General features: G+C 36.3%; 1 protein-coding gene across 1 annotated transcript in view; it reads right to left on the bottom strand.

Moving 5' to 3' along the window:
* The window catches only part of LOC104981744 (dihydropyrimidine dehydrogenase [NADP(+)]-like), a 403416-nt gene that overhangs the window by 10192 nt on the left and 368044 nt on the right, over positions 1 to 25180 (bottom strand). The window contains exons 9-10 of the mRNA XM_010831007.1: positions 9557 to 9664; positions 7668 to 7837 (exon numbers count right to left, since the gene is read on the bottom strand). Coding sequence (XP_010829309.1) covers positions 7668 to 7837; positions 9557 to 9664 — 278 coding nt within the window. The remainder of the gene's footprint in view (positions 1 to 7667; positions 7838 to 9556; positions 9665 to 25180) is intronic.

The following is a 25180-nucleotide window of genomic DNA, read 5'->3' as shown; positions in this document are numbered from 1 at the left end:
TTGAAGGAGATTGCCCTTTGTGTGATGAGTATAAAGTAATAACTACTCTATAAGTGTCATAATATAGGAAGCATAAAGAACTGTAAGATCTCACAGGAGGGAGAGGCTAATTAGGATGGAGCTAAGGAAGCCTTCAAAGAGAAAATGACATTTAGAACAGACCTTGAAGGATGAGTTCATCTTTTTTAAGAGAAAAAAAAATCACTTTTAAAAAGAATGACAGTGTTTCTTTTTGGTTTTGTATTAACTCATATGTGCTTTTCATTTATATGTTTTAAACTGCATGCATGACAAATATGTTTTTTAAAATTACACAAATTAGTTTTTAATATTTTCAACTTATAAAAAAGGAAAGAAGATATTGGGAAGCTGAGATGAACATTATTAATGGAAGAGGATCTTCTAAATTTCACATAAAAGTTAATAGAGTAATGACAACATAAAGTTTAATAGAGTAATAACAAAATGCCATTGTTTAATGAATTGACACCAGTTTAAAATGTGCACTACTAATGAATCTGTGTGTATGTATGTGTATATAATATATATTATATATAAAACTCCAGGAGATAGTGATGGACAGGGAAGCCTGGCATGCTTTAGTCCATGGGATCACAAACAGTTGGACATGACTTACTAACTGAACAACCATGGCATCAATACATACATGGGAAAGCTGGTAAACTTTTTTAAAAGGTACATTGTTTTTATCTCTACAGATATTCCTAAATAAACATGATGTAGCCATCCCTTGGGATTTTTGAAAATAAGTAAGCATTTAGAATATATATAATCTTGAATGGGCACAAGCATTTTTTGTCTTCTGGCCTGTTTACAGTCCTTGTTTTTCACTTACTATATAAATTATCACATGTAGTGCAGAATTCTGACAGTCTCACCTGTCAGCTTCTTCAATATCCATGTCTTGATTGCAGCAGATTTTACCTCACCAACTGACTGGGGACACATTAATTGCAACTTGTTTCAAGTGTAGTATTTATAGATATTGCCAAAATTTTCAATACAGACTTCCTGTCATTTCATGAAGAGATAAAGCCTTCCTGTGCACATTCTGTATCATTCGCATATTTTTCCTAAATGTTCAAAATACACAACTTGGGGAATAGAAGAAATTTTAGAAGCATATAGTTATAACACTGATTTTATAGATGGGCATATCAGACTAAAATACATAACCTAGACCCAAGTACTTCAACTTTGGGTTAATTCCTTTTGTGACTATTCCATTCTCTGAAATTTCAGTCTTTTCAAAAAGGTAAACACATACAGATCCTTGGAATGTCATTCCAACATCATCATAAATGATTAAAGATGTATTTAATATCTCAGTACCAGGAAAGCCCCTAACTACCATTAATAACTTTGTGTGCCTGGGGACAACTGTGCATTTGTTTGTTTGCAGGTATCTTCATATCACTAACCTAGTTAATGGGTCTCTGATTACTTTCCATGGAGACCACCAGCTCAAATGATGTGCAGGTGGTAACTACTGAAGAGCTGCTATAAGCATCACCCTTAACTAAGCAAAATTAATTTTGCCAGCTTATAAAGGTTATTTTCTAAAAACAGTCCCAGAGTCATATTTCTTAAAACTAAATAAAAACTAGAAACCATTAGCTACTGGTAAGAAAAGGCATATTTAGCTAGTAATATTTAGATGATGAAAGAAAATACGGATGTAGCTTCAACATGATCATTTGACCTTAAAAATACTTCAGAGGAGACCTGCAGATCATACCACATTAATGATCTAAAATGGGGAATGCTCTGTGGTACCAGAAGGATTCAATTAAAAGATACATATTTTTCACATAAAATGCATTTTTTTTTCAGAGTCGTGGTAACAGATGAAGACATTTTTGACTAGCAGACCAGTCAATCTGCTTCTGTTATTTTATTATTAAAAATAATAAAGCAGTATTATCAAAATAGCTGACCTTCTGTACAGCTAAAATACATGAAAACAGGCACTGTCAAAGTTAAATCAGTTATTATTCTGGCAAATGAACAGGTAGAATAAAACAGTGAGCCCAAATAAAACAACAGAGGTAATGCATATTGGGAATCTGCTGCATGATGCAGGGAACCCAAAGCTGGTGCTCTGTGACAACCTAAAGGGGTGGGAGGTGGATGTAGGTGGGAGGGAGGTTTAAGAGCAAGTGGGCATGGGTATGCCTGTGGATGATTCATATTGATATTGGCAGAAACCATCACAATACTGCAAAATTATACTCCAATTAAAAATAATATAAAAAAAATCACAGAGGACTTCACTGGGGGACCACTCGTAAAGAATCCGCCTGCCAAAAAAAAAAAAAGAATCTGCCTGCCAATGCATGGGACACAAGTTCAATCCCTGGTCCAGAAAGACCCCACATGTGCAGGATACTGAACCCACACTCCCTAGAGTCCATGCTTCACAACAAGAGAAGCCACCACAATGGAAGCTCACGCACCATAACAAGAGAGTGGGCCCAGCTTGCCAGGACTAGAGAAAGCCCACATACAGCAACAAAAACTCAGTGCAGCCAAAAATTAAAACAACAGAATTACAAATCTATCGTGTTTTGCTGCTATTGGGAAACCAAATATGTTCTTGGTATGTTCTCTGTGTGTGGGACTGTGCTATTAAAAATTTTGTACTGCATTCTTCTCAGTAATAATTAATAAGAACTACAAAGTCCTTCCCCAACCTTATCCATTAAATTTATCAACTCAAGTGGGTCTGTTGAGTCCTGACCTTCATGCCTCCTTTTAGGGATTCCCAACAGCCTAAAGCACTTCTGCAGTTCTATCTGATCTGTCAACAGCTTTTAACACCAGCATTTTGGGGGATTCTGTTATCCTGTGAAATTTAATCTCACCTATTTAAGCTTGCAGAAAGTTCTGGAGGGAATTATTAACAGATTTTCCCTCATCTTCTTAGAGGATAGTGCTGAATGATTGGCTGGTTTCCCTAAGGACCCTTGGCTGCGAAGTGCTAGTTTTTCAGTAGCATCCTATTTAGCATGTGTGTGAGGCCACAGGGGAGACTGAAAGACATTTGGAATCAGAATTACATCAATATGCTGATGATGCCTCCACATCTTCGTTTCATCAAACCTTATATTCTGTAGCATTAATGCTTCCTTAACTAAGATGGAAAATGCCCCAAAACAGCACACTGCTTATAGCTCTAATTAGACAGTGGGAAACTAGATCGATGATACATTAGAGCAGTGGATCAGCAGCTTCAGCATCACCAGGGAACTTGTTAAAAATGCAAATTCTCAGGCCCACCCCACACCTACCAAATCAGAAACTGGGATGGGGCCCCAGTAAGCTGTGTTGAATAAGCCCCTCCAGGTTATTTTGATGCACACTAAAGTATGAAAACCTCTGATTAGTTAAGTGGGATGTGCTTGTCACTGCAGCATCTATTGGGTAGTGATTCTTCACTTAGTAGATTAAAACATTTATGGATCGAATTATATGGTTCTTTGTTATTAACCATGTAAAAATTCTTGTTAAATCTAACTGGCCTAGGTAGTAATTTATATTTGCCATTAAATGGTGAGAAAACTTTATATTGTTCTCTAGTTCCCTCCTCTTTCAAAAATTACTTGAGGATTAGACCACAGCTTTGGATATATACATGCTGACATGCCTGACAGTGAGGCCTTTTACCAATAGACAAATTATGTTATTTTCAAATTCCACCCAAGAGTCAAAGCCCAATAAACAATATACATATTTGAGAAAAGCTCTAAATGTCAATCTTCATTGACTTCATAGAAACCAAGTGTATATTTGGGGTAGAAAGCATATGAGAAATAGAAAAAATACAAAGAAATTAAATTTGGTATTAAATTCTTCATATACATTAAAAATTTGTCTCAGGATATTCTCAAAATCTGTTATCTTAAAGTAGATACATGATATTGACTTAGCAGTTTCATAAGCATTAGCACTACCATGTCCTAGGCCTCTTTGATGTATGCAAAATTAAATAATGGTCAAGAGGTATTAACTTGCCATCTTTACAAATACTGGAAGTCCTCAGTCTGAAAAATGCATATTCACAGGCCAGTGATCCAACCCTAAAATCCATGCACCTTCTGTTGCTGTATTATTCCTTCTTTAACACTGAAAACTTTTGCCTAGAATTCGCAAAAGAAACTTCAAATGCCTTCTGCTGTTAACAACTAAGCTAATTTGGAAAGTGTTAGCCTTTTCAATGCTAGAAGCCCTGGATGCTTATTTTCTCCAGAAAACATTCATTCCACAATTATTTATTAAACATTTTTCATGTGACATTCATTGGGCTAGGCAGGGGAAGAAAAAAAAGGATGACAGAGCATCATTCTCATAGAGCTCACAGCCCAGGGGTTTTAAGACAATGTAAATGTTTTCATTTCTTGTAAACTAATAATAAACATCCAAACATTTGTTCTTCTAGTTTTAATTAAGCCCCAGTTCTGGTTGAGTCTACTAAGTTCTACTGCAGGCAATAAAAGAAGTTATCCCACCAACCCAATGCTTCCTCCCAATACTTTGATGACCATAGTTCATCCCACCAAGGCTTGAGCTTCTGACTGAGCAATGCCTGGAGTTTGATCCTTTCCTTCCTATAAACCAGTCACATCAACTAATAGCCTTGTTGTTGTTTAGTTACTAAATTGTGCCTGACTCTTTTGTGACTTCATGGACTGTTCCCACCAGGCTCCTCTGTCCATGGCATTTCCGAGGCAAGAATATGGAGTGGGTTGCCATTCCCTTCTTCAGGGAATCTTCCTGACCCTGGAATCATACTTGCATATCCTGCATTGCAGGCAGATTCTTTGCCACGGAGCCACCTGGGAAGCATCTAACAGCCTACTCTCACAATTAGCCCCTGAATAGCTTCCCTGCATCTAACCCAATACCCCCTTAGTCAATTATCAACAGAGCCATCCTTTTAAAATTTAACTCAGATCCTGGTGTTTGTCTGCTCAAACCAGTTCAAGGATTTCCTCTTTCCTCAGTAAATACTGGCCTTTGGAACACTTACAAGACCTCATCACATATAGGCACATATTATCCTCTCATACTCGGTTCCAGTCATACTGACTTTTTTTTTTTCTATTTCTAAAAGTCCAAGAAACTTCCTCAATCAAGGGTGAATGCATTTGCCTTGATCTGTAACATTTTTCTCCCAGATGTCTACATTTCCTCAATGTCTTCATTTTTATGCCCAAAAGAAGGAAAGTGAAGTCACTCAGTCATGTCCGACTCTTTGCAACCCCATGGACTGTAGCCTACCAGGCTCCTCTGTCCATGGGATTCTCCAGGAAAGAATACTGGAGTGGGTTGCCATTTCCTTCTCCAGGGGGTCTTCCCGACCCAGGGATTGAACCCAGGTCTCCTGAATTGGAGGCAGACACTTTAACCTCTGAGCCACCAGGGAAGCCTATGCCCAAAAGTCATAGTAATAGAAAGGCTTTCCTGGGTCACCCTGTTTAAAATGGAAATCTCACCTTCTCTTTCACCATGCTGCTAAGTCGCTTCAGTCATGTCCGACTCTGTGTGACCCCAGAGATGACAGCCCACCAGGCTCCCCCGTCCCTGGGATTCTCCAGGCAAGAACACTGGAGTGGGTTGCCATTTCCTTCTCCAATGCATGAAAGTGAAAAGTGAAAGTGAAGTTGTTCAGTTGTGTCCGACTCTTAGCGACCCCATGGACTACAGCCTACCAGGCTCCTCCGTCCATGGGATTTTCTAGGCAAGAGTACTGGAGTGGGGTGCCATTGCCTTCTCCCTCTTTCACCATAACCTCTCCCCAAATTCACACTTCTTATAGTCCTATTTAAATTTTTGTTCTGCATTGCATTAACCACTGTTCAACATACACTTATGTGACAATCTACTTGCTTGATCGAGTATCTTTCCTTACCAGGTATGAGCTCCATGAGCACAAGATTTACTATCTGATATGTTCACTGCTGTATTCCAATTGCCTAAAACAGGCTTGATACACAAAGGATGCTCAGTAAACTTTAAGCTGATTAAACAAACAAGCAAACAAAACTTCTACCCTCTCAAGTAATTAATTATCTGGTCTCATTGTGTTTGTGTGTGTGAGTGTTTTCTACTTATGTAGAAATAGCCACCACTCATTTCTAGTGACCCTTGCCAATGGAAGATGACTATAATATAAAGTATGAAGTAAACTGACATTGCCATTCCTGTGTGTCTTCCCTTCCAAATTTCAAGGTGCTTTAGATTTAGAAAAATAAGATGTAAAGTACTTAGTTCAAAATTGTTCAAGTACTTATTATTTGCTGAGGTCCTATGCTATACATGAGGATATAAAGATGAATAACATTAGCTCCTGTCTTCTCTCATCTTAAGCAAGTCACTTTACTCCAGGATGACTATTTTCCCTGTATTTGTATCAATGTAAGATTGCATTTTTTTTTTTTCTTTTTTGCTCAGTCGTGTCCGACTCTCTGCGACCCCATGGACTATACAGTCCATGGAATTCTCCAGGCCAGAATACTAGAGTGGGTAGCCTTTCCCTTCATCAGGGGATCTTCCCAACACAGGGATCGAACCCAGGTCTCCCTCATTGCACTAATTCATGCCTAAAATAGTGCTCCAGAAAAAACTCCTAGGATTATAAGACTATCTCCACCTTAGATTTGAAAGTCTGAAAAAGAGTGGATGGAGAAAAGCCCTGGAGAATAAAATTGACATTTTAAACTCAGTCATGAACCAATGGTGACTCTGATATTTCAGTGAGATTAATCTGCAATGTAGTTAGCCTACATGTGACAAATTACCTATTGACTACAGTTATAATTCTTGCCCAGTATAAAGACTCCAAATATGTTCAGGAATTCTAAAGCAAATCAAATTCATAATACTGATTTGTATAAAATAAGTAATTTATCTCTCTATAAATACATTTGGTTCCTGTTCTCAGAATTAATATCCTTTATAAGGTATTATCTTTCTTAACATTAAAATTTGAGAACTCTATGGTACATGTACCCAGCTGATGTCTCAATCAAGATTGGTCACCAGTCTCCTGTAAGAATGATATGATTTAAAATCTGTCATTTTTAGTAGTTAACTAATTAATTCTAAATAATGCTTACATTAGAGCTCAAAAAATAAACGATAATCCCCTTGTTCTATTGGCTTCATAGAATAATGAATTGACTATGACATATATATGTGTGTATATATATATATTTAAATGTAGCTTGTAAATTTGGTTTACAGAAAATTTTGAATGTCTCTAATTACCACATTCTCCTAATATCCATGCATCATTTTGGGAAGAGTATCTATCGTTAGGATATGGAAGACTTAGCACATTCCACTGTTACTAGTTAAATACAACATCTTTCAATGATATTAACACAGAGTAAGAAGCACTTGTGAAATGACAAAGATAAATTCATTTTATCCAAATCAGTGTTATAAAATAATTTTCTTTTCCTTTGAATGTCTGTACTAAAAAATAGCAACTATGGGTAACCCAGAAATTTTAAAATTTGCACTTCACAATCTGAAGAACATTCTAGTGATTTAAACTAAGAGCCTGCACATTAACAGTTGTATCTTCTAAAATCTGTTGCATTACAACTCCGTATTTTCTGACTTTTTTTTTTTTTTTTTACCTCCTCAGGGACAGCTCTTATATTAACAAAGCCTTTTCTGAAGACGATGAACACTCGGCGGGCTCCACAACGTAAAGCGGATGTTGCACAGTCGAAAGCTGTGTCTCCAGCTCCGAGTACAATCACGGTTCCCCGTATCGACAGCAATGGAGAGTGACAGGCGCACATTCCTGAATGATGAAAGGAAAACCCCATTTTCAAGTAGAGAAACCATTTCTGCATGACAGCTCAAAAGATACTTGTACTCAAAGCAGTGTAAAATTGCATCTTGCAGTTTTCCAGGATGGAGTGTCACTATCAAATTATTCTGCTTCATTGAAAGACAGTTTTATTCCCACTTTAAAAATATGCTCATATATGTAATTTCATAGTCAATACCTTTAACTTCTTTTTTTTTCTTTCTAGAAGGATATCTATAACATATTTTGAAGAGTTTGAGTCTTAAGAAGCTGGAATTAACCAATTAAAACTCTCTTTGTCAAAGTTGTGATGTGTATTTTTAACTTACTGTCATTAAGTTTTTTTTTAGAAGGAAAAGAGTGATCCTTGTGATCTGGGTTAATAATCTGCAGTATTTCATTACAACATTTTATTTAGATATCATAAGAAATCTAATGTGTAGATTTCTAATGTGTAGCCCTGCTGTATATTATATTTGGTAAATTTTGAAAATTAACATGCTGAGTCTGTTCCCTTTATGTAACTGAAGAATTTCTAAGAATTATTTTCTTCAAATAGTTAAAACTTTTTCCCTTTTTTTTTTTGCTTTTTCCTGTAAAATTGAACAATAAAAAATATTAATCTCCAAGTGAGCATTTTTCAACAGCATTTATATAAAGATTTAATGTCCACATGAAGATTCTTTTAAAAAGTGAAAGGCAGGTGTTTGCTATATATTAGGTAGCATTGTATTATTGGATTAAATAAAATTGGTGACAAGATAAATTACTATAATTTTTGAAATGGTACAAAGATAACTTAGTGTTATCATTTTGCTTGAAAGTTTCTGTTTGGGGTTACATAATTAGCCCTCTGTAACTCTCAAATACATACTATGTGTACTAAGATATTCTTGCTTTCCTAGGAAGCATCATGTTCTCTTGGAAGAAAAAGATAAAGATAGTACACAGCTTTAGCTGTAAAATTCTGCAGATTGATCTAAGAGAGGCAGTTTCTTATATTTTTCAATTTAGGAGAATAAATGTAAGTTCTTATGTTTTCAGTAGGTAATTATATGTTAGAACAGCTTAAGTTCAGAATTCTTTAAAAGTATGTATTTAAGGAGTTTGGCTATTGGTTTTTAGGGAATACCCTGTAGTTTCCTTCTCACTAAGATGATGACCCTAGCCTAGTCACAGCAGAAGACAAGCATAGCTTCCGGTTCGTCTTCCTGTTATGTGAAGTGACAGCACACAGACACTAGGTATTAGGGTAGTCATCAAAATGTTTTACTTTAATTTCATAAAACTGTGGTTCAAGAAGGGACTGAATCTTTCTGCTTGTGTAGATAGAAATAAAGAAGACACGATCACTTGCCCCATTTTAAAACAAACAAACAAAAATAGTTCCCAAAGTGAAATTGCTGCAGTTTCTTATAAGAACACCTTCTGATGTTTGTTAAGGCACTCTTATTTTGAAGCAACTTTTCATAATGCAATTTAGACCTGTATATAATACAGTGAAAAGTCCTTATGATGATGTTCTATTAGGAGGATGGACAGTTATGTGATTCTGGCTAACAATCATATCAGATTTTTTTTTTTTACCTTGCTATTATGAAGGATGAACAGGAGATCTGGAAATTTTCCTACTGATCCTGGATTTAACATAATTGTATAATACATATAACAACATAGGCAGTATTAGGAACAGAAGACAATTGGTGATACCTGTTTTACTGCTTTTGGCTACAAGAGGCAGAAAGTCTTTGGAAGTGTAAAACCCCTGGTCCTGTGTCAGGCCTTGGAAGATGTGATCCTTCTTGGGTTCTGGCAAACCTAAGTAATACAAATTTATAAAATATTATTAGCAAGAAGAGTGACTTTTCTTACCGACCATTAGAAAGAAAGTAGAAAGCTACACTCATTAAAATGATGTGGTTCTAAAAGAAAAAACAATATAACCAAATTAATATAAAAGTGTACAGAAAACAATGTAACAGACATCAGAGTGTACTTTTGATATAAAATTTTTGTACTTGATAAATTGTACTTTTGATGTATATGTAAAGCATACATCATAAATCACACATTTATGTACACATAATTAAAAACATGAATACACACATATAGTGTTAAGAGGGAAATCCGCTTATACTCTTTCCTCATAACAAAAATAATATTTCTGAGTACTAAAGTGCTAAGTATAAAAAATTATCAAGAAAACTAAATGAAAATGTGAATTTGTATTTATCTAGTTCCTAAATATGGAAGCTAATTATAAGGGGGAAAAAAGACTAAAAGACTTCAAAGGAAAAGAGTTTTACCACAAAAATTCAACTACTTCTACATTTCAAAATATACACAAATTAAATAGTAAATGATTAGCTAGAAGACTATTTTGACAAATAAAATGTCTTTTCTATATAAAGACATTTCTCAATTTTAATAAGAAACATTAATTCTCAATAGAAGAATAAACAAAGATAATAAAAACGGGGTTAAAAAATACAGCTTATAAGCACCAGAAAACTTAAACCCTTTAGTAAGATAAGAACTGCCAGTTAAAACAATAAGATATGATTTTTCTTCTATTAAAAAGTAAAGGATTTAAGAAAACTACACCATATGGCAAGGTTAAAAATGGGATTTGTTATGCTCCTTTGGTAGAAATTTAGTAGAAACTGGTGCTCAACTTCTAAAAAAAGTTTTGAATCTATCATAAGAAAACACTAAGACATGCAAATAAAGGTTTAATGTACAAAAATGGTAATTGAAAAAAAAAATGAAAGAGAGAGACAAAGAAAGGATAGTGGAATACAAAAATGCCAACAGAATGAATAATACAATTTTATTTTAAGAAAAGAAAAAGATAATAGAATAAAATGCAGTTATTAAAACAAACATTTGAAAAATGTGGTAACAGATTGCAATAAAAAAACAATTTTAAATAAACCAGCAGGACACAAAGCATTGTATATTCAAGTTTTGTAAAAAAAATATATATACATATATATATATATATAAGCAATATAATCTGAATAGTGATCATTTCTGGGAGTGGGATTAAGGATATTCCATTGTGTTTGTTTTTTTTTTTTTCCTTATTTGCCAAATGGTCTGTAATATTCATGTATCAACTAATTAGGAAATAATTGCCAACAGTTTGAAAAGAATATGAATAGGCAACTAAAATGTTTTCAAACTACAATTGAAACAAATCTGATAGCTTTCACTTCACTACAGGAAAACTTTTCATCTCAATTCCATAAGGAGGAAATTTAAATTTAATGTTATTTACTATCTAAAATTCAGTCGACCAATAGGCCATTCCAGAGAAGCAGGAGTTTATTTCAGAGTTAAATGAAGAGCAATGGTAGTTGGTGGATACAAAGAGCAAAAAGCATGGTGCAAGGGATGAGTTTTGTTGTGTAAGATAAGGTAGATACGATATTTGACCTGAAAACTGAATGGGGCTTGTGGATTGAGTTTGTAGCCAGCAATAAACCACTCCTGTCCCTTCAAATTAAATCAAACGTTTTTCTTCCTTGTCCATCACCTCCTCCATTTACTCCCCGAAAACATTTGCCTTTTGTATTTAGATTATTCTAAAAGCATTATTTTAAGTTATTTTAATTATTTAAGAAAGTTAAACAAATCATTTGACTTGCCTTTGTCTTACTTCTCTATAACTGAAAGGAGGATGAGTTTATTTCTTCATTTGCTGACATTGATGAATATACTTTAGTCTATTTGTAACATGGCAACATATTATATTACATTACACTACACTTATTCCTATAATTACATTACATTTATTACATAAATGTGTGGTTATTAATGTAATTATTTTAGAAAGACTGAGATGGGGGTGGATACACTTACATAAATAAGAGGTGACTAAGTACTTGAATATCCTAATGACAAAATAATTTTTCTCAAAAGTTATTAAGATGATTGTAGTTTAAGCTACATTTGATTAGTCAAAGGAATATAAATCATTTTATATACATATATATAAATAGACATATATATTTAAATAATGACGTGTCACTCCTCTTATATTACTATACCACAGAGATTGTGTATGTTCTATGATACTCATTTTCTCATTTTCCTGTTAAAAAACAATAAACAACAAGGAAAATAATGTGAAGTGTTTTGCAATTTCAAGGTGATATGATAAGGAAAAATGTTTAAAGCAGATCAAAAACAAAGCACAGAGAATGCAAGTGGTGGATAAGAATTTCAGTTTCTGGTAACAAAGTCTAAGATCATTCCTTTACTAATTCCTAATCTGATCTTTTTCACTATTTGCTAGGACTAAGGCAAAATGGAGATTTACATCTGTGCTTAATTTCTGTAGACCCACTGCTAAAATAACTGTTATATAAAGAAATGCAAGGCATTCTTATTAAGTGCACTAGCTGGCCCACAGAGATGATGACTTTTTTTCTCTCCACGAGAACTATTTCATGAGAAAAAAGCTTTGGTAAAATTTAAATTTCCCTTTTTCACTTGAATCAGACACTGACAAAGATGACTGTGTTTCCTGTTTTCACCCCACTCTGCATTTATCACTGTAATGAATTTAACATTTACTAGCTCAGATTCTCCCTGTAAATGTTCCGGAGGGCACCAGTTACATATCCTGACCTATAGATATTGGCTTGAGGAGAGGAAAAATGAGCCAGTAACTAGACAGGGTCATTATGACTGGGTTATCTCTGCAGCCTATTTAGCCACATCCCAGTTCATGCACACTTTGAGATTCCCAAGGTCCATGGAGCCCTTCTCTCCCACCTGGGTGGCCGGTCATCCAATAGGACCATGTATCTGAACCTCTTCTCACAGACTCTCAGGTACTCCAGCCCAGCTGTCAGAAGTACCCTAATCCTCTGCTAACCATGACGGCTCTTGGGTGATTAGGAATAGGGTTTTGTCATCAGATTTTGGCATGAGTTCGTCCTCTCTCATATTTCTGACTGTGGTTTTCTATAAGTTTCTATGCTAGTTTTATGTATACCTAGCTAAGTATGCCTGTCAAATTATCAACCAAACACTAATCTAGGTATAACTGTGAAGGCATTATATAGATGTAGTAATATCTATAATCACTTGATTTTAAGTAAAGGAAATTACTTCAATAACCTGGGTAGGCCTCATCCAATAAGTTCAAAGGTCTTAAGAAATAAAATGTTTCCTTAAGGAAGAAGAAGTTCTGTCTGTCTGCTGCCCTGACCTATACCTTTCAGATTCGTCAACTTCCACAACTGCATAAGCCAAATTTTTCAAATATATTATACCACTCTTTCTATCTTATATTTCCTAAAGTTTTTATCATTTGAGAGAGCCCTGAAATAATTCATTACTCTCTCTGATCTTCTACCTCTGCATTTCTAAAACAGGAATAATAATTATATTCTTGCATAGATGTGAGATTTAAAGGAATACAAAGCATTGGGACCTAGTACATAGTAAATGCTCAATAAATATTAGCTATTAAGATAGGGTTAGCTGTGAAAATAGGGGAAGTGAAAAGCAAAGGAGAAAAGGAAAGATATACCCATTTGAATGCAGAGTTCCAAAAAATAGCAAGGAGAGATAAGAAAGCCTTCCTCAGTGATCAATGCAAAGAAATAGAGGAAAATAATAGAATTGGAAAGACTAGAGATCTCTTCAAGAAAAATTAGAGATATCAAAGGAACATTTCATGCAAAGACAGGCTCAATAAAGGACAGAAATGGTGTAGACCCAACAGAAGCAGAGTTGGACTATAAAGGAAGCTGAGCTCAGACGAATTGATGCTTTTGAACTGTGGTGTTGGAGAAGACTCTTGAGAGTCTCTTGGACTGCAAGGAGATCCAACCAGCCCATCGTAAAGGAGATCAGTCCTGGGTGTTGAGGGTGAAACTCCAATACTTTGGCCACCTGATGCGAAGAGCTGATTCATTGGAAAAGACCCTGATGCTGGGAAAGATTGAGGGCAGGAGGAGAAGGGGATGACAGAGGATGAGATGGTTGGATGGCATCACCAACTCGATGGACATGGGTTTGGGTGAACTCCAGGAGTTGGTGATGGACAGGGAGGCCTGGCGTGCTGCGGTTCATGGGGTCGCAAGGAGTCAGGCACGACTGAGAGACTGAACTGATTATTTGGTACTTTCTATTTTTTTTTTTTTTTTCAAATTCTACATCTTGTGGCAAGGAAAGAATAAAGCTTAAATAAAAGTAAAGTATTAAACTTTAGCAAATTTAAACAAAGTGCTACAAAAGAAGAAAAATGAAGCAACCTTAAGTGAAATATGAAAGATAATGAAACTTGCAAATACCCATCTATCAAAGGAAGATTTCCCTGAGAGTAGGTGGCATATTAATAAATAAGGTACGTGTCTATACTAAGATGATTTCAAAATGGCACTGAAATGACTTTTTAATTCATCTTTCAGTGGGAAGAAGGAGGTTTATGAATAAAGAGAAATTGACAAAGATTTGACAAACAAAACAGCTCAGTATAATATATGTATAGTGTTCTTTGTCTTTCAATAAGGCCAGATAGTTTCTTTGTTCCCCTAGAATAGTTACTGAAGTTTTTGGTTTTCCATCATGTATTTATACAAAGGAACACCTTCTTAAGAAGCACTGAAAGATTATTATTTTCAATTCTCCAAAAAAAAGAAAAGACAAAATTTTGCTTACATTACAGAAAATCTGACTTAACATGTATTGATTATTTACAGGCACTGTTTTAAGTGTCTGACTTATAGGCAGGTGATTTTTATATACCAACTCATTTAATTCTCCAAACAACTCTGTAAGACAACTCTTTATTATCTGCATTGCAGATAAGAGAATTCTGATGAACATAAAGATTAAGTAACTCTGTGGAAGGTCATAGAAGAAAGAAGTAGCAATGCCAGTTTCTAACCTGGACAATCTGAGTATAGAGTGTGTATGCTTTAACTTGAAAATGCTGCCTTTGCCATATACAAGGTTTTAATTAGGCCATGTTATAATGTGTTGCTACATAACAAGTGATACCTAAATTAATCATTCAATCTTAAGCTGTGTTAAGATTCACTGTAAAGCTCTGGATACATATACAACACAGAATGTTCCTCTCTTGTGGGAGAGAAAAGACTGGCTGCTTCTCTAGACTGTGTCTTTGTTTTGTGATTACTTTCCCTAGCATAATTCCTTTCGAAAATGTTTTCCTCCTTTAGTGTATTCCTCTTGGCTGTCTACTGGTTATTTTTCAATGATTTGATATTCTTTGAAATCTGTATCTCTGCTTTGTTTCTGAAGCAGCTCCCTCTGGAGCAACTACAAGATAAACAACAGCAGGGTATACAGTAAATTATTTTTGCTCCATATTAAGTTCTACACAACTTCAATGAACATTAACATGATATTAAATATTCTGTTTCATGTTACCGTCTAGTAAGTAATAGAGGGGGAATAAGTTTCAAAGGATGAGTCTTCATAGCCATTATAGGATGGGCATGTTTGTGAATTTCTCAGATTTTATATGTAATACCTGCGGTTGTTACTTCACTGGGTCTCTTATTCCGTGTTAATTGATTTGAGCAAGCATTAGTGTGATGCCTCTCATTTGAATGACAGCTAAGCTATCACGGGAAAGATGGTGACCAGATAGACCTGTCACTGGAGACAGCCTCACACACCCCACAGAAGTGGAGAAGACAGCACACAACACTGTGAGACTGCCTCAGGGACCCGGCAAAAGAGTGGTTTATGAGAAAAGGCAGTACTCTAGGATGCTGAACTGTCTCGGCAGGTTCTTCAAGTCTTGTTATTTCACACAAGTGCTTTTTTAATAAGATTTTAATAGACACAAAATCCCACTGACTATGTCCTACTCTCAAGTCTACTGGCTGCACACAGCAAAATGTAGCTGATGGTAAATGTCCTAAGTGTTTTACTTTACTCAGTACTTCTGTATCTGAGACCTTGTTTTCTTCTCAAAGAAGCAAGCATGTTGTGTGATCTCAGTCCTCACTGCTAAGCCTGGTTCGGGGAATGGTGCTACATTAGGAAGAACAATAACGTGACGATTAAACATGGATTCATTAAACAAACTCTAAGGGACACTAAGCTATCTACCACAGCTATGCACCTGTGCCTCTGTAAGAAATGTCCCTGTGTAACCGTTGGTTTTATTTTTGTTTATTAAATCTTTTTAAGTATCTTAACATCAACTTACTTATTTCTAGCATTTGTAAACACAGCGTACTGAATAAGACTGAAACATCTAAGTCATTTCTGCATTAAAATTCTAGTTTTAGCACTTACTGGCAATTATGACCTTGGGCAAGCAAATTATTCTTTCTGGGCAGCTGCAGCCTTATCTTAGGTTTGTTAGGAGAATAAAATGAAAACAATACATGTAAAGCTCTTTGCATAGATGTGAAATTCATGTTTCCTTCTATTTATATTCTTTGCCTGAAAGCCTTTGTTTAATATAATCAAATGATACATTTGGCTAGATATAAATTAAATGCTCATCTCATCCATGATATACACAATTAACACTCCTGAGCATTTAAACTGTCAGTACTGGACAGACTGGTTAGAATTTTTAGGTAAGAAAATAGGCATGAGCAACGAGGGGTGGCCTAGCCCAAAAAGGTGGAAATTGATCTCTTAATCCCAACCCAGACAGGCCTAGGAGAGCTCAGAGATATGCTACAAAATAACCACAGAGACTTTTCTAATTCCTGAACATGCTCTAGGCACACAATGGATACAAACTAACCACAGGGGCTTCCTTAAGTAACCTTCAGTTCAGTTCAGTTCAGTGGCTCAGTCCTGTCCAACTCTTTGTGACCCCATGAATCACAGCAGGCCAGGCCTCCCTGTCCATCACCAACTCCCGGAGTTTACCCAAACTCATGTCCATTGAGTTGGTGATGCCATCCAGCCATCTCATCCTCTGTTGTCCCCTTCTCTTCCCGCCTCCAATCCCTCCCAGAACCTTAGGCAGCTAGAAGATCATTCAGTTCAGTTTTCAGTTTAGTCATTCAGTCCTGTCTAACTCTTTGAGACCCCATAGACTGCAACATGCCAAGCTTCCCTGTCCATCACCAACTCCTGGAGCTTACTCAAACTCACGTCAATTGAGTGGGTGATGCCATTTAACCATCTCATCCTCTGTCATCCCCTTCTACTGCCTTCAATCCTTCCAAACATCAGGTCTTTTCCAATGAGTCAGTTCTTTGCATCAGGTGACCAAAGCATTGGAGCTTCAACTTCAGCATCAGTCCTTCCAATGAATATTCAGGACTGATTTCCTTTAGGATTAACTGATTTGACCTCCTTGCAGTCCAAGGGACTCTCAAGACTCTTCTCCAACACCAGAGTTAAAAAGCATCAATACTTTGGCACTCAGCTTTCTTTATGGTCCAACAATCTTACATACATGACTACTGGAAAAACCATAGCTTTGACTATATAGACCTTTGTTGGCAAAGTAATGTCTCATCTTTAATATACTGTCTAGGTTGGTCATAGCTTTTCTTCCAAGGAGCAAGCATCTTTTAATTTCATGGCTGAAGTCACCATCTGAAGTGATTTTGGAGCGCAAGAAAATAAAGTCTGTCACTGTTTCCATTGTTTTCCCATCTATTTCATGTGAAGTAATGGGACCAGATGCTATGATCTTAAGTTTTTTGAATGTTGAGTTTTAAGCCAGGTTTTCACTCTCCTCTTTCACTTTTATCAAGAGGCTCTTTAGTTCTCTTTGCTTCCTGCCATAAGGGTAGTGTCATCTGCATATCTGAGGTTATTGATATTTCTCCTGCAATCTTGATTCCATCTTGTGTTTCATCCAGCCTGGCATTTCACATAATATAGTCTCCATATAAGTTAAATGAGCAGAGTGACAATATACAGCCTATATGGCTCTCAAATTAATTTCTTTAATGTATATATGTTTTATTAAGCCATAATTGAAATATATTAGTTTTAGGTGTACAACATGATTCAATATTTGTATATATTGCAAAATGATTACCACAGTAAGTCAAGTTAACTGCCTTGCTTTTAGAATGAAGATATTCCTGACTTACGTATGAGATTGTTCTGAAAATGAGGTAGAAAATTATGCATAAAAGCACTTTGGAAGGTTTTTTAAAAAGCACTCTGACAAAATCTAAAATAACATTCAAATGTAAGTTATTATTACTGTCTGGTAAAATTCAAAAGGACTTCCCTGACAGCTCAGCTGGTAAACATCTGCCTACAATGCGTGAGATCTGGGTCCGATCCCTGGGTTGGGCAGATCCCCTGGAGATGGGTAAGGCTACCCACTCCAGTATTCTGGCCTGGAGAATTTCATGGACTGTATAGTCCATAGGTTACAAAGAGTCAGACATGACTGACTTTCACTTCAAAACACAAAAACTGTGGATAATAAAGACTCGTTTATAAAAGATTCATAGTACACACTTTCACAAACAGAAAATATTGTAGTTAATTATAAGAAGATACTTAAATGGCTGTATATAGATATGTAAATGTAGGAATGAGTCATAAATTTGCATATTTGTGGATACACATGTTTATATACTTAGAAAAAGTAAACTATTTCCATATCAAGCCTGAACAGTTGAGATTACAATATGGAAGTAAAGTATTCTTTTCAAGGGCCTAAGCATTTTACAATTCCACAATGGATTATAAAGTTCTTCATCTCACTTAAAAATCATTTATATGGCTCAAAGGATTTATATCTTATTTCCAAGGGAAAACGGTGCCATAAGGGTTATCATTCTAGGATCTATATATTGACTGGAAAGAGAACAGATCAATGATGCCCTATTGTGATTATTTTCTCAATAAAACTCCCCTCCTTTTTTCTGATACCCCACTGTAAATATGTTTAGCTCTGAGTGTTCAGACTGAATTCAGAAAGAATAGAGTGATTCTATATAATACATATGAAATCAGATCACCATGCATCACAATAGTATTCATTTCACTGATTTTTAAATCCCCATTAAACATCTGTTGTGTATAACCACAGTCTAGTCCTTCTCTATGTGACCGACCACAAGCATTAATTGTATGGATCACATAATTCATTAGAGCATAGCAAGATGAAGACTTTCAAAAAATGTTATGAAGGAAATCATCTCATATTTTTTCCCATTTCATAAGGTCTTCTTCTATACAAAGACATATAACAATAATGACATCCAGAACTAAGAGAAGTAATGAACCTTCATATAATTTTGGATAGAGGCTGAACTAAGATCTTTTTACTTTTTTTGTATTTCATTATAAAAATAAGAAAATTTTAAAAGTACTGGGGGAAAAAAGCATTGGAGAAGAGAATAAAGTAAACAAGCATAATAATTCCTACAACATAACAAATGCATTTCACTTTGGTTTTATGATTTCATGTAGAAAATATCTACAAGTTCTATTATACCAATGCTGCTGCTGCTGCTAAGTCACTTCAGTCGTGTCCGACTCTTCGTGACCCCATGGACTGCAGCCCACCAGGCCCCTCCATCCATGGGATTTTCCAGGCAAGAGTACTGGAGTGGGGTGCCATTGCCTTCTCCAATAGCAGTACATAAAACTTCATATTAAAACTTAGTATCAGGCTCCAATGTAGAGTTTGTATGGGTGACAAACAATACATGAAATAAAGCATTGTATTCACAAGATCAACGCATATGAAGTAAACTACTCGAATCCAAGGAGTTAAAATTCTTCTAGAAGATTTTTTTACCTGTTATAAAATATCTAGCAATTTCATACAACACAATGAGAATACTGCTCACTATGCATTTCATTTGTACTCTCATAATTTTTACTTCTTTTATACACCTGGATAAAATGGAGAGAGAGAGGAAGACTTTATTTTCATTAAGACAATAATGTCCAAGAATTCAAAGATGGATAAAATATCCTTGAGTGTATTTTACTTTCCTGATAAATAATGCTTATACTTAGGATTGTTAGGTAGTTAGAATAGGAAAAAGGACCCAGAATGGCAGTGGCTAAAAGACAAAGAAGGGGAAAGCCCGCAAAATTAGAACAAAGGAAGGTCCGAGGACCAGAGTGAGGACCTCAGGTGAAGCAAACAGCCTCCTTGTTAGCCCAGTTTACATTACTGCAGGCTCAAGGGGAGGGGACAGAACCATAAAAAGAGGAGCCAAAATTGAGCCTCTGGCTCTCTTCTCTTCTCATCTTTTGGGTCAGCCCGCCCTCACGCCTCAAGGATTTTCCTTTGCTTTCCAAATAAAACCAAGCTGTAACACTGGGTCTGTCTATCGCTTCAAATTTTTGGTGTGGTGAGACAGAACCAAGGAAGTTACACACTCCCCAGACATCTGTGGTGCCGTTTCTCATATTTAACCTGGCTGAAACAACCTTGGCTTGACCCCCGCGAGGCAGAGGCCAAGCACAGCAGAAGTCCAACTCAGCAAAAGCTCCCGCAGTGGAAGCTGAGCATGAAGAAAACCCAGCACAGGGGAAGTGACAAGAAGCCCAGCATGCTGGAAACTGGGGTAGCGAAAACCAATTCGGCAGAAAGCTCATGCAGCTCAGTCTCAGATGCCAGAAGACCTCCGGTTGGGGTAGGAAGTCCTCGCCCCTGTGTCTGGAAGGACATATGGCTAACAAAATCTTAATTCCTTTACAATCTCGCATTTCTTGTTTCCTTGAACCACCCTCACATGGGCAAGCAGCAGTGGGTTCAATTGAGGGACTCTGGAGAGGCTACTCCCCAGTGTGTCCTAAAGGCTCCACTATCCTCTGCACTCTAGTAGTCTTACCCAAGGGGGTGGGGATTCTTCTGTCTTTAATCTTTGTGCCAAGAATCGGGCCAATGAAAACTGTGAGTATAGTTCAGGTATTTAGCAGATTTTCCAGCAAGTTATGAAGAAGATTCCTCGGCACGTTTCCCCCCCTGCTTTTTCCTCCCATCCTTCAGTTCTTCTTTCCCAGGACTTGAGCCCAGCCAAAACCCAAGGTGCCTGGTTTTAGAACCTAATGAGGCTCCAGCTCTTGATGTCTCGTTGCAAAAAAAATTCAGTGAGAGACACAGTGATAGGTGAGAGGTGGATTTGTCCAGATTTAGAGAGAAGCACACTCCACAGGTTGTGGGCCACTGCAGAGAGCCAGTGTGGCAGCCATGGAATGTGGTGCAGAGTCCAGAATGTCAGTGGTTAAAAGACAAAGAAGGGAAAAGCCCACAAAAATAAAAGGAAGGAAGGTCTGAGGACCAGAGTGAAGACCTCAGGTGAAGCAAACAGCCTCCTGGTTAGCCTAATTTACATAGGGTAGGCTCGGGGGGAGGAGGAAAAAAACATAAAAAGAGGAGCCAAAATTGAGCCTCTGGCTCTCTTTGCATCTTTTGGGACAGCCCGCCCTCAAGCCTTGAGGATATGTTTTCCTTTGCTTCCCAAATAAAACTGAACTGTAACACTGGGTCCATCCATCACTTCAAATTTTTGCTGCGGCGAGACAGAACCAAGGAAATCACACACTCTCCTGACAGGATCTACCTTATCTACTGTTCTCTATATAAAAGGACACATGAAGGAACCAAAAAAAAAAAACCAAAATCTTGGACCAAAAAAAAAAAGATGAAATATTTTTCTTTATATTTTTGTAATCTTTCTTATAATTAGAAAAAATTATTTTACTAATTAAAATTTAATTTTAATATGAACATAAGATCTCATTAAAAGCTCTCTTCCAGAAAAGATATATTAATGTAATTTTCTATTTCTGTCACAAAATTATACCTAACCCTTTGATTCTTGGTATTATTTATTAAAGTGTGCTTTATCTCTTGGGCCTTTTCTATTTATTTTCCTCTCTTCTCTCTTCTCTGTTTCTCATTTTCATTTGGCTTTTGCTCTAAAACAATTTCCTTAAATTTTAATCCTCACATCATGAAGTAAGGGTAAGCAAAAAAATTCAAAGAACATGCCTCAGGCGAAGGTTTTTTCCTTAATGACTGGAATTCTTAGATGGTGTTAGAAAATTACTATTTAGGACTATGTAGTATACTATATTCCAAAGTAAAGAAATCATTAATAATAAAATACTAAAAGGAACAGTTATATTACAAAATAAATCTACCAGGCTTACAAAGAAAACAAATTTGCAACAGCCACCTGCTGTGGAGATGAGGCAGTAATCTCAACAGCAGGAAATAAAAGAGAAGAGAGGAGAAAAATACAAAAGCACAGACATTAAAAAAGTAATTAAAACACTTATCTCCATCGACATACATAACGAAAAAAACCCTCAACCAGCCACCTAAAAACATACTCTATTGAACTGCACAGCAGGAAATAGCATTAAAGCTGCCACCATAAACACACATTCTGTAGAAGGGAGAAGACCCCTTTAAAAACGTAATCTCAAAAGTATTACTAATGTGTTAATCACCAGTAAATGTACCTCACATTCATTGTATCGTATTAGTTACCTTCTCAAAGGTATTTTTAATTTCATTTCTACGCTTTTTATTCAAATAACTTCTTAAGTATAGGTACTGGTAACCTTTTTATTTGTAATCTTTCTAATGAATTTTACAACTATATTGTGAGGCTAAAGTATTCTGTACTATCAAAAACTTTATGCAAAACATTTTAATATAACATGCATTTAGATAATGCAGTAAAACTGTGTCCTTTAAAGCCAAAATCATCTTTGCTATAGTACTGAAATAAAGAGTGAAACACAATGCAAGAGTTGAGGTCATGGATTATGGATTAAAACTGAAATGAAAGCCAAAAATCACTCTGAATTACTCACGTATGCCCTGGCCTTCAAAGCTCTGCAAAGTGAAACAACACAAGTTTAAGCAAGCAAGTGGCAGACTTTAAAATAAAGACCATGCACCCAATGCGCTTGGTGACTCTCTCAGCTGCTGAAAGTTGTTTCTTCATCTATATAATTCTCCACAGGCATGTCTGTGAAACAATAGAGAGCTGCCTGATTCAGACTCAAAAGACTTCTAATGGACTTCCGACCTTTACTTTTAAGCTATTAGCTATATGCTTGTGCCCAAGTCATTAAATTTTAAACCTCGGTTTTCTCATCTTTGAAATTAGAAGAATCACAAAAGTGCATTTCCTTACAGAAATTTCCTGTTACATGGACAAGTAAGCATAATGCAGCTCTATACTGATGAAACAACTGAATTTTACACGCAGAAAAGCAATTCATAATTATAAATATTGGTTTTGCTATCATATAATTAATCTTTTAATTATGCATTTTGTTCTTTACTCAAATGATATATTTCTGAGGAAATTTATTTATCTTCCTCTAAATCACTACTGTGGTTTTCTAAATCTTACAAAAAACACTTACCTCAGATTTTTTTTTTTCTAGAAATGTGTATGATATAAGAAAAACATTAAATTATTTCCAAGATTAAATACACTTGGAATGTGTTTAGTACTACTGGTATATTGCTAAGCTAAGAGTCTTGAAATTAGAATACCTTTCTAGGAATTCAGAAAATTCCACAAAGTAATAATTTTCCAAGGACATTCTTTATGGATAGACATGGTCAACCATTTCAGAAACACATGGTTGACTTTGAACCTCAATTTGTTCATCTACAAGATAGGCAGATTATCTAGAAACCAAGTTTTGAAACTTCCTTGTGTTTCTCAAAGAATCCAAGACTATGACAAGTATCTTTGTACATATGTGTATTTTACCATATATGTGTGCAGAGGCTTCATACCTTTCATTACATACCCAAAGGAGCCTGCAACTCAAAAATGCTTAAAGAATAATATTCACCAAGATTAATTCAACTATATCATATCATTTGGGACTGTGTGGATCAAAAAAACTGTGGAAAATTCTTCAAGAGATGGAATACCTGATCACCTGATCTGCCTCTTGAGAAATTTGTATGCAGGTCACAGTTAGAACTGGACATGGAACAACAGACTGGTTCCAAATAGGAAAAGGAGTTCGTCAAGGCTGTATATTGTCACCCTGTTTATTTAACTTATATGCAGAGTACATCATGAGAAATGCTGGGCTGGAAGAAGCACAAGCTGGAATCAAGATTGCCGGGAGAAATATCAATAACCTCAGATATGCAGATGACACCACCCTTATGGCAGAAAGTGCAGAGGAACTCAAAAGCCTCTTGATGAAAGTGAAAGAGGAGAGTGAAAAAGTTGGCTTAAAGCTCAACATTCAGAAAATGAAGAATATGGCATCTGGTCCCGTCACTTCATGGGAAATAGATGGGGAAGCAGTGGAAACAGTGTCAGACTTTATTTTTCTGGGCTCCAAAATCACTGTAGATGGCGACTGCAGCCATGAAATTAAAAGATGCTTACTCCTTGGAAGGAAAGTTATGACCAACCTAGATAGCATATTCAAAAGCAGAGACATTACTTTGCCAACAACGTTTCGTCTAGTCAAGGCTATGGTTTTTCCTGTGGTCATGTATGGATGTAAAAGTTGGACTGTGAAGAAGGCTGAGCGCCGAAGAATTGATGCTTTTGAACTGTGGTGTTGAAGAAGACTCTTGAGAGTCCCTTGGACTGCAAGGAGATGCAACCAGTCCATTCTGAAGATCAGCCCTGGGATTTCTTTGGAAGGAATGATGCTAAAGCTGAAACTCCAGTACTTTGGCCACCTCATGCAAAGAGTTGACTCATTGGAAAAGACTCTGATGCTGGGAGGGATTGGGGGCAGGAGTAGAAGGGGACAACAGAGGATGAGATGGCTGGATGGCATCACTGACTCGATGGATGTGAGTCTGAGTGAACTCCGGGAGTTGGTGATGGACAGGGAGGCCTGGCATGCGTGATTCATGGGGTCGCAAAGAGTCAGACATGACTGACCGACTGATCTGATCGGATCTGGTGGTTCAGATGGTAAAGAATCTATCTGCAATGCAGAAGACCCGGGTTTGACCCCTGGGTTGGGAAGATCCCCTGGAGAAGGGAATGGCAACCCATTCAGTATTTTGGCCTGGAAAATCCCATGGATAGAGGAGCCTGGTGGGCTACCTGGTGGGATCACAAAGAGTCAGACACAACTGATAGACTAAACACACATACAGTATCATTTATCCAGCTGCCATTCCAAGTGCGTGGAGTGTGGCCTCAAATGCCAAAATGTAATGTAATTATCCACACCTAACAACTGCTACACACCGTGAATGAATACCAGTTCCTCTAAGAATTTGTAAATATACTAAGGCCTGATAGAATTAAGTAACAGTTTTGACATCAGACATAACTTTGTTCATATTACTACTCCACTATATATCGACTATATCTTATATATTGACAGCAACTTAAATTTCAATTCTCAGTTTCCTTATCT

This window comes from Bison bison, unplaced genomic scaffold, assembly GCF_000754665.1.
Source record: "Bison bison bison isolate TAMUID 2011002044 unplaced genomic scaffold, Bison_UMD1.0 scf7180017864519, whole genome shotgun sequence".
NCBI classification, from domain to species: Eukaryota; Metazoa; Chordata; class Mammalia; order Artiodactyla; family Bovidae; genus Bison; species Bison bison.
This window is presented reverse-complemented; position numbering and strand designations above follow the sequence as displayed.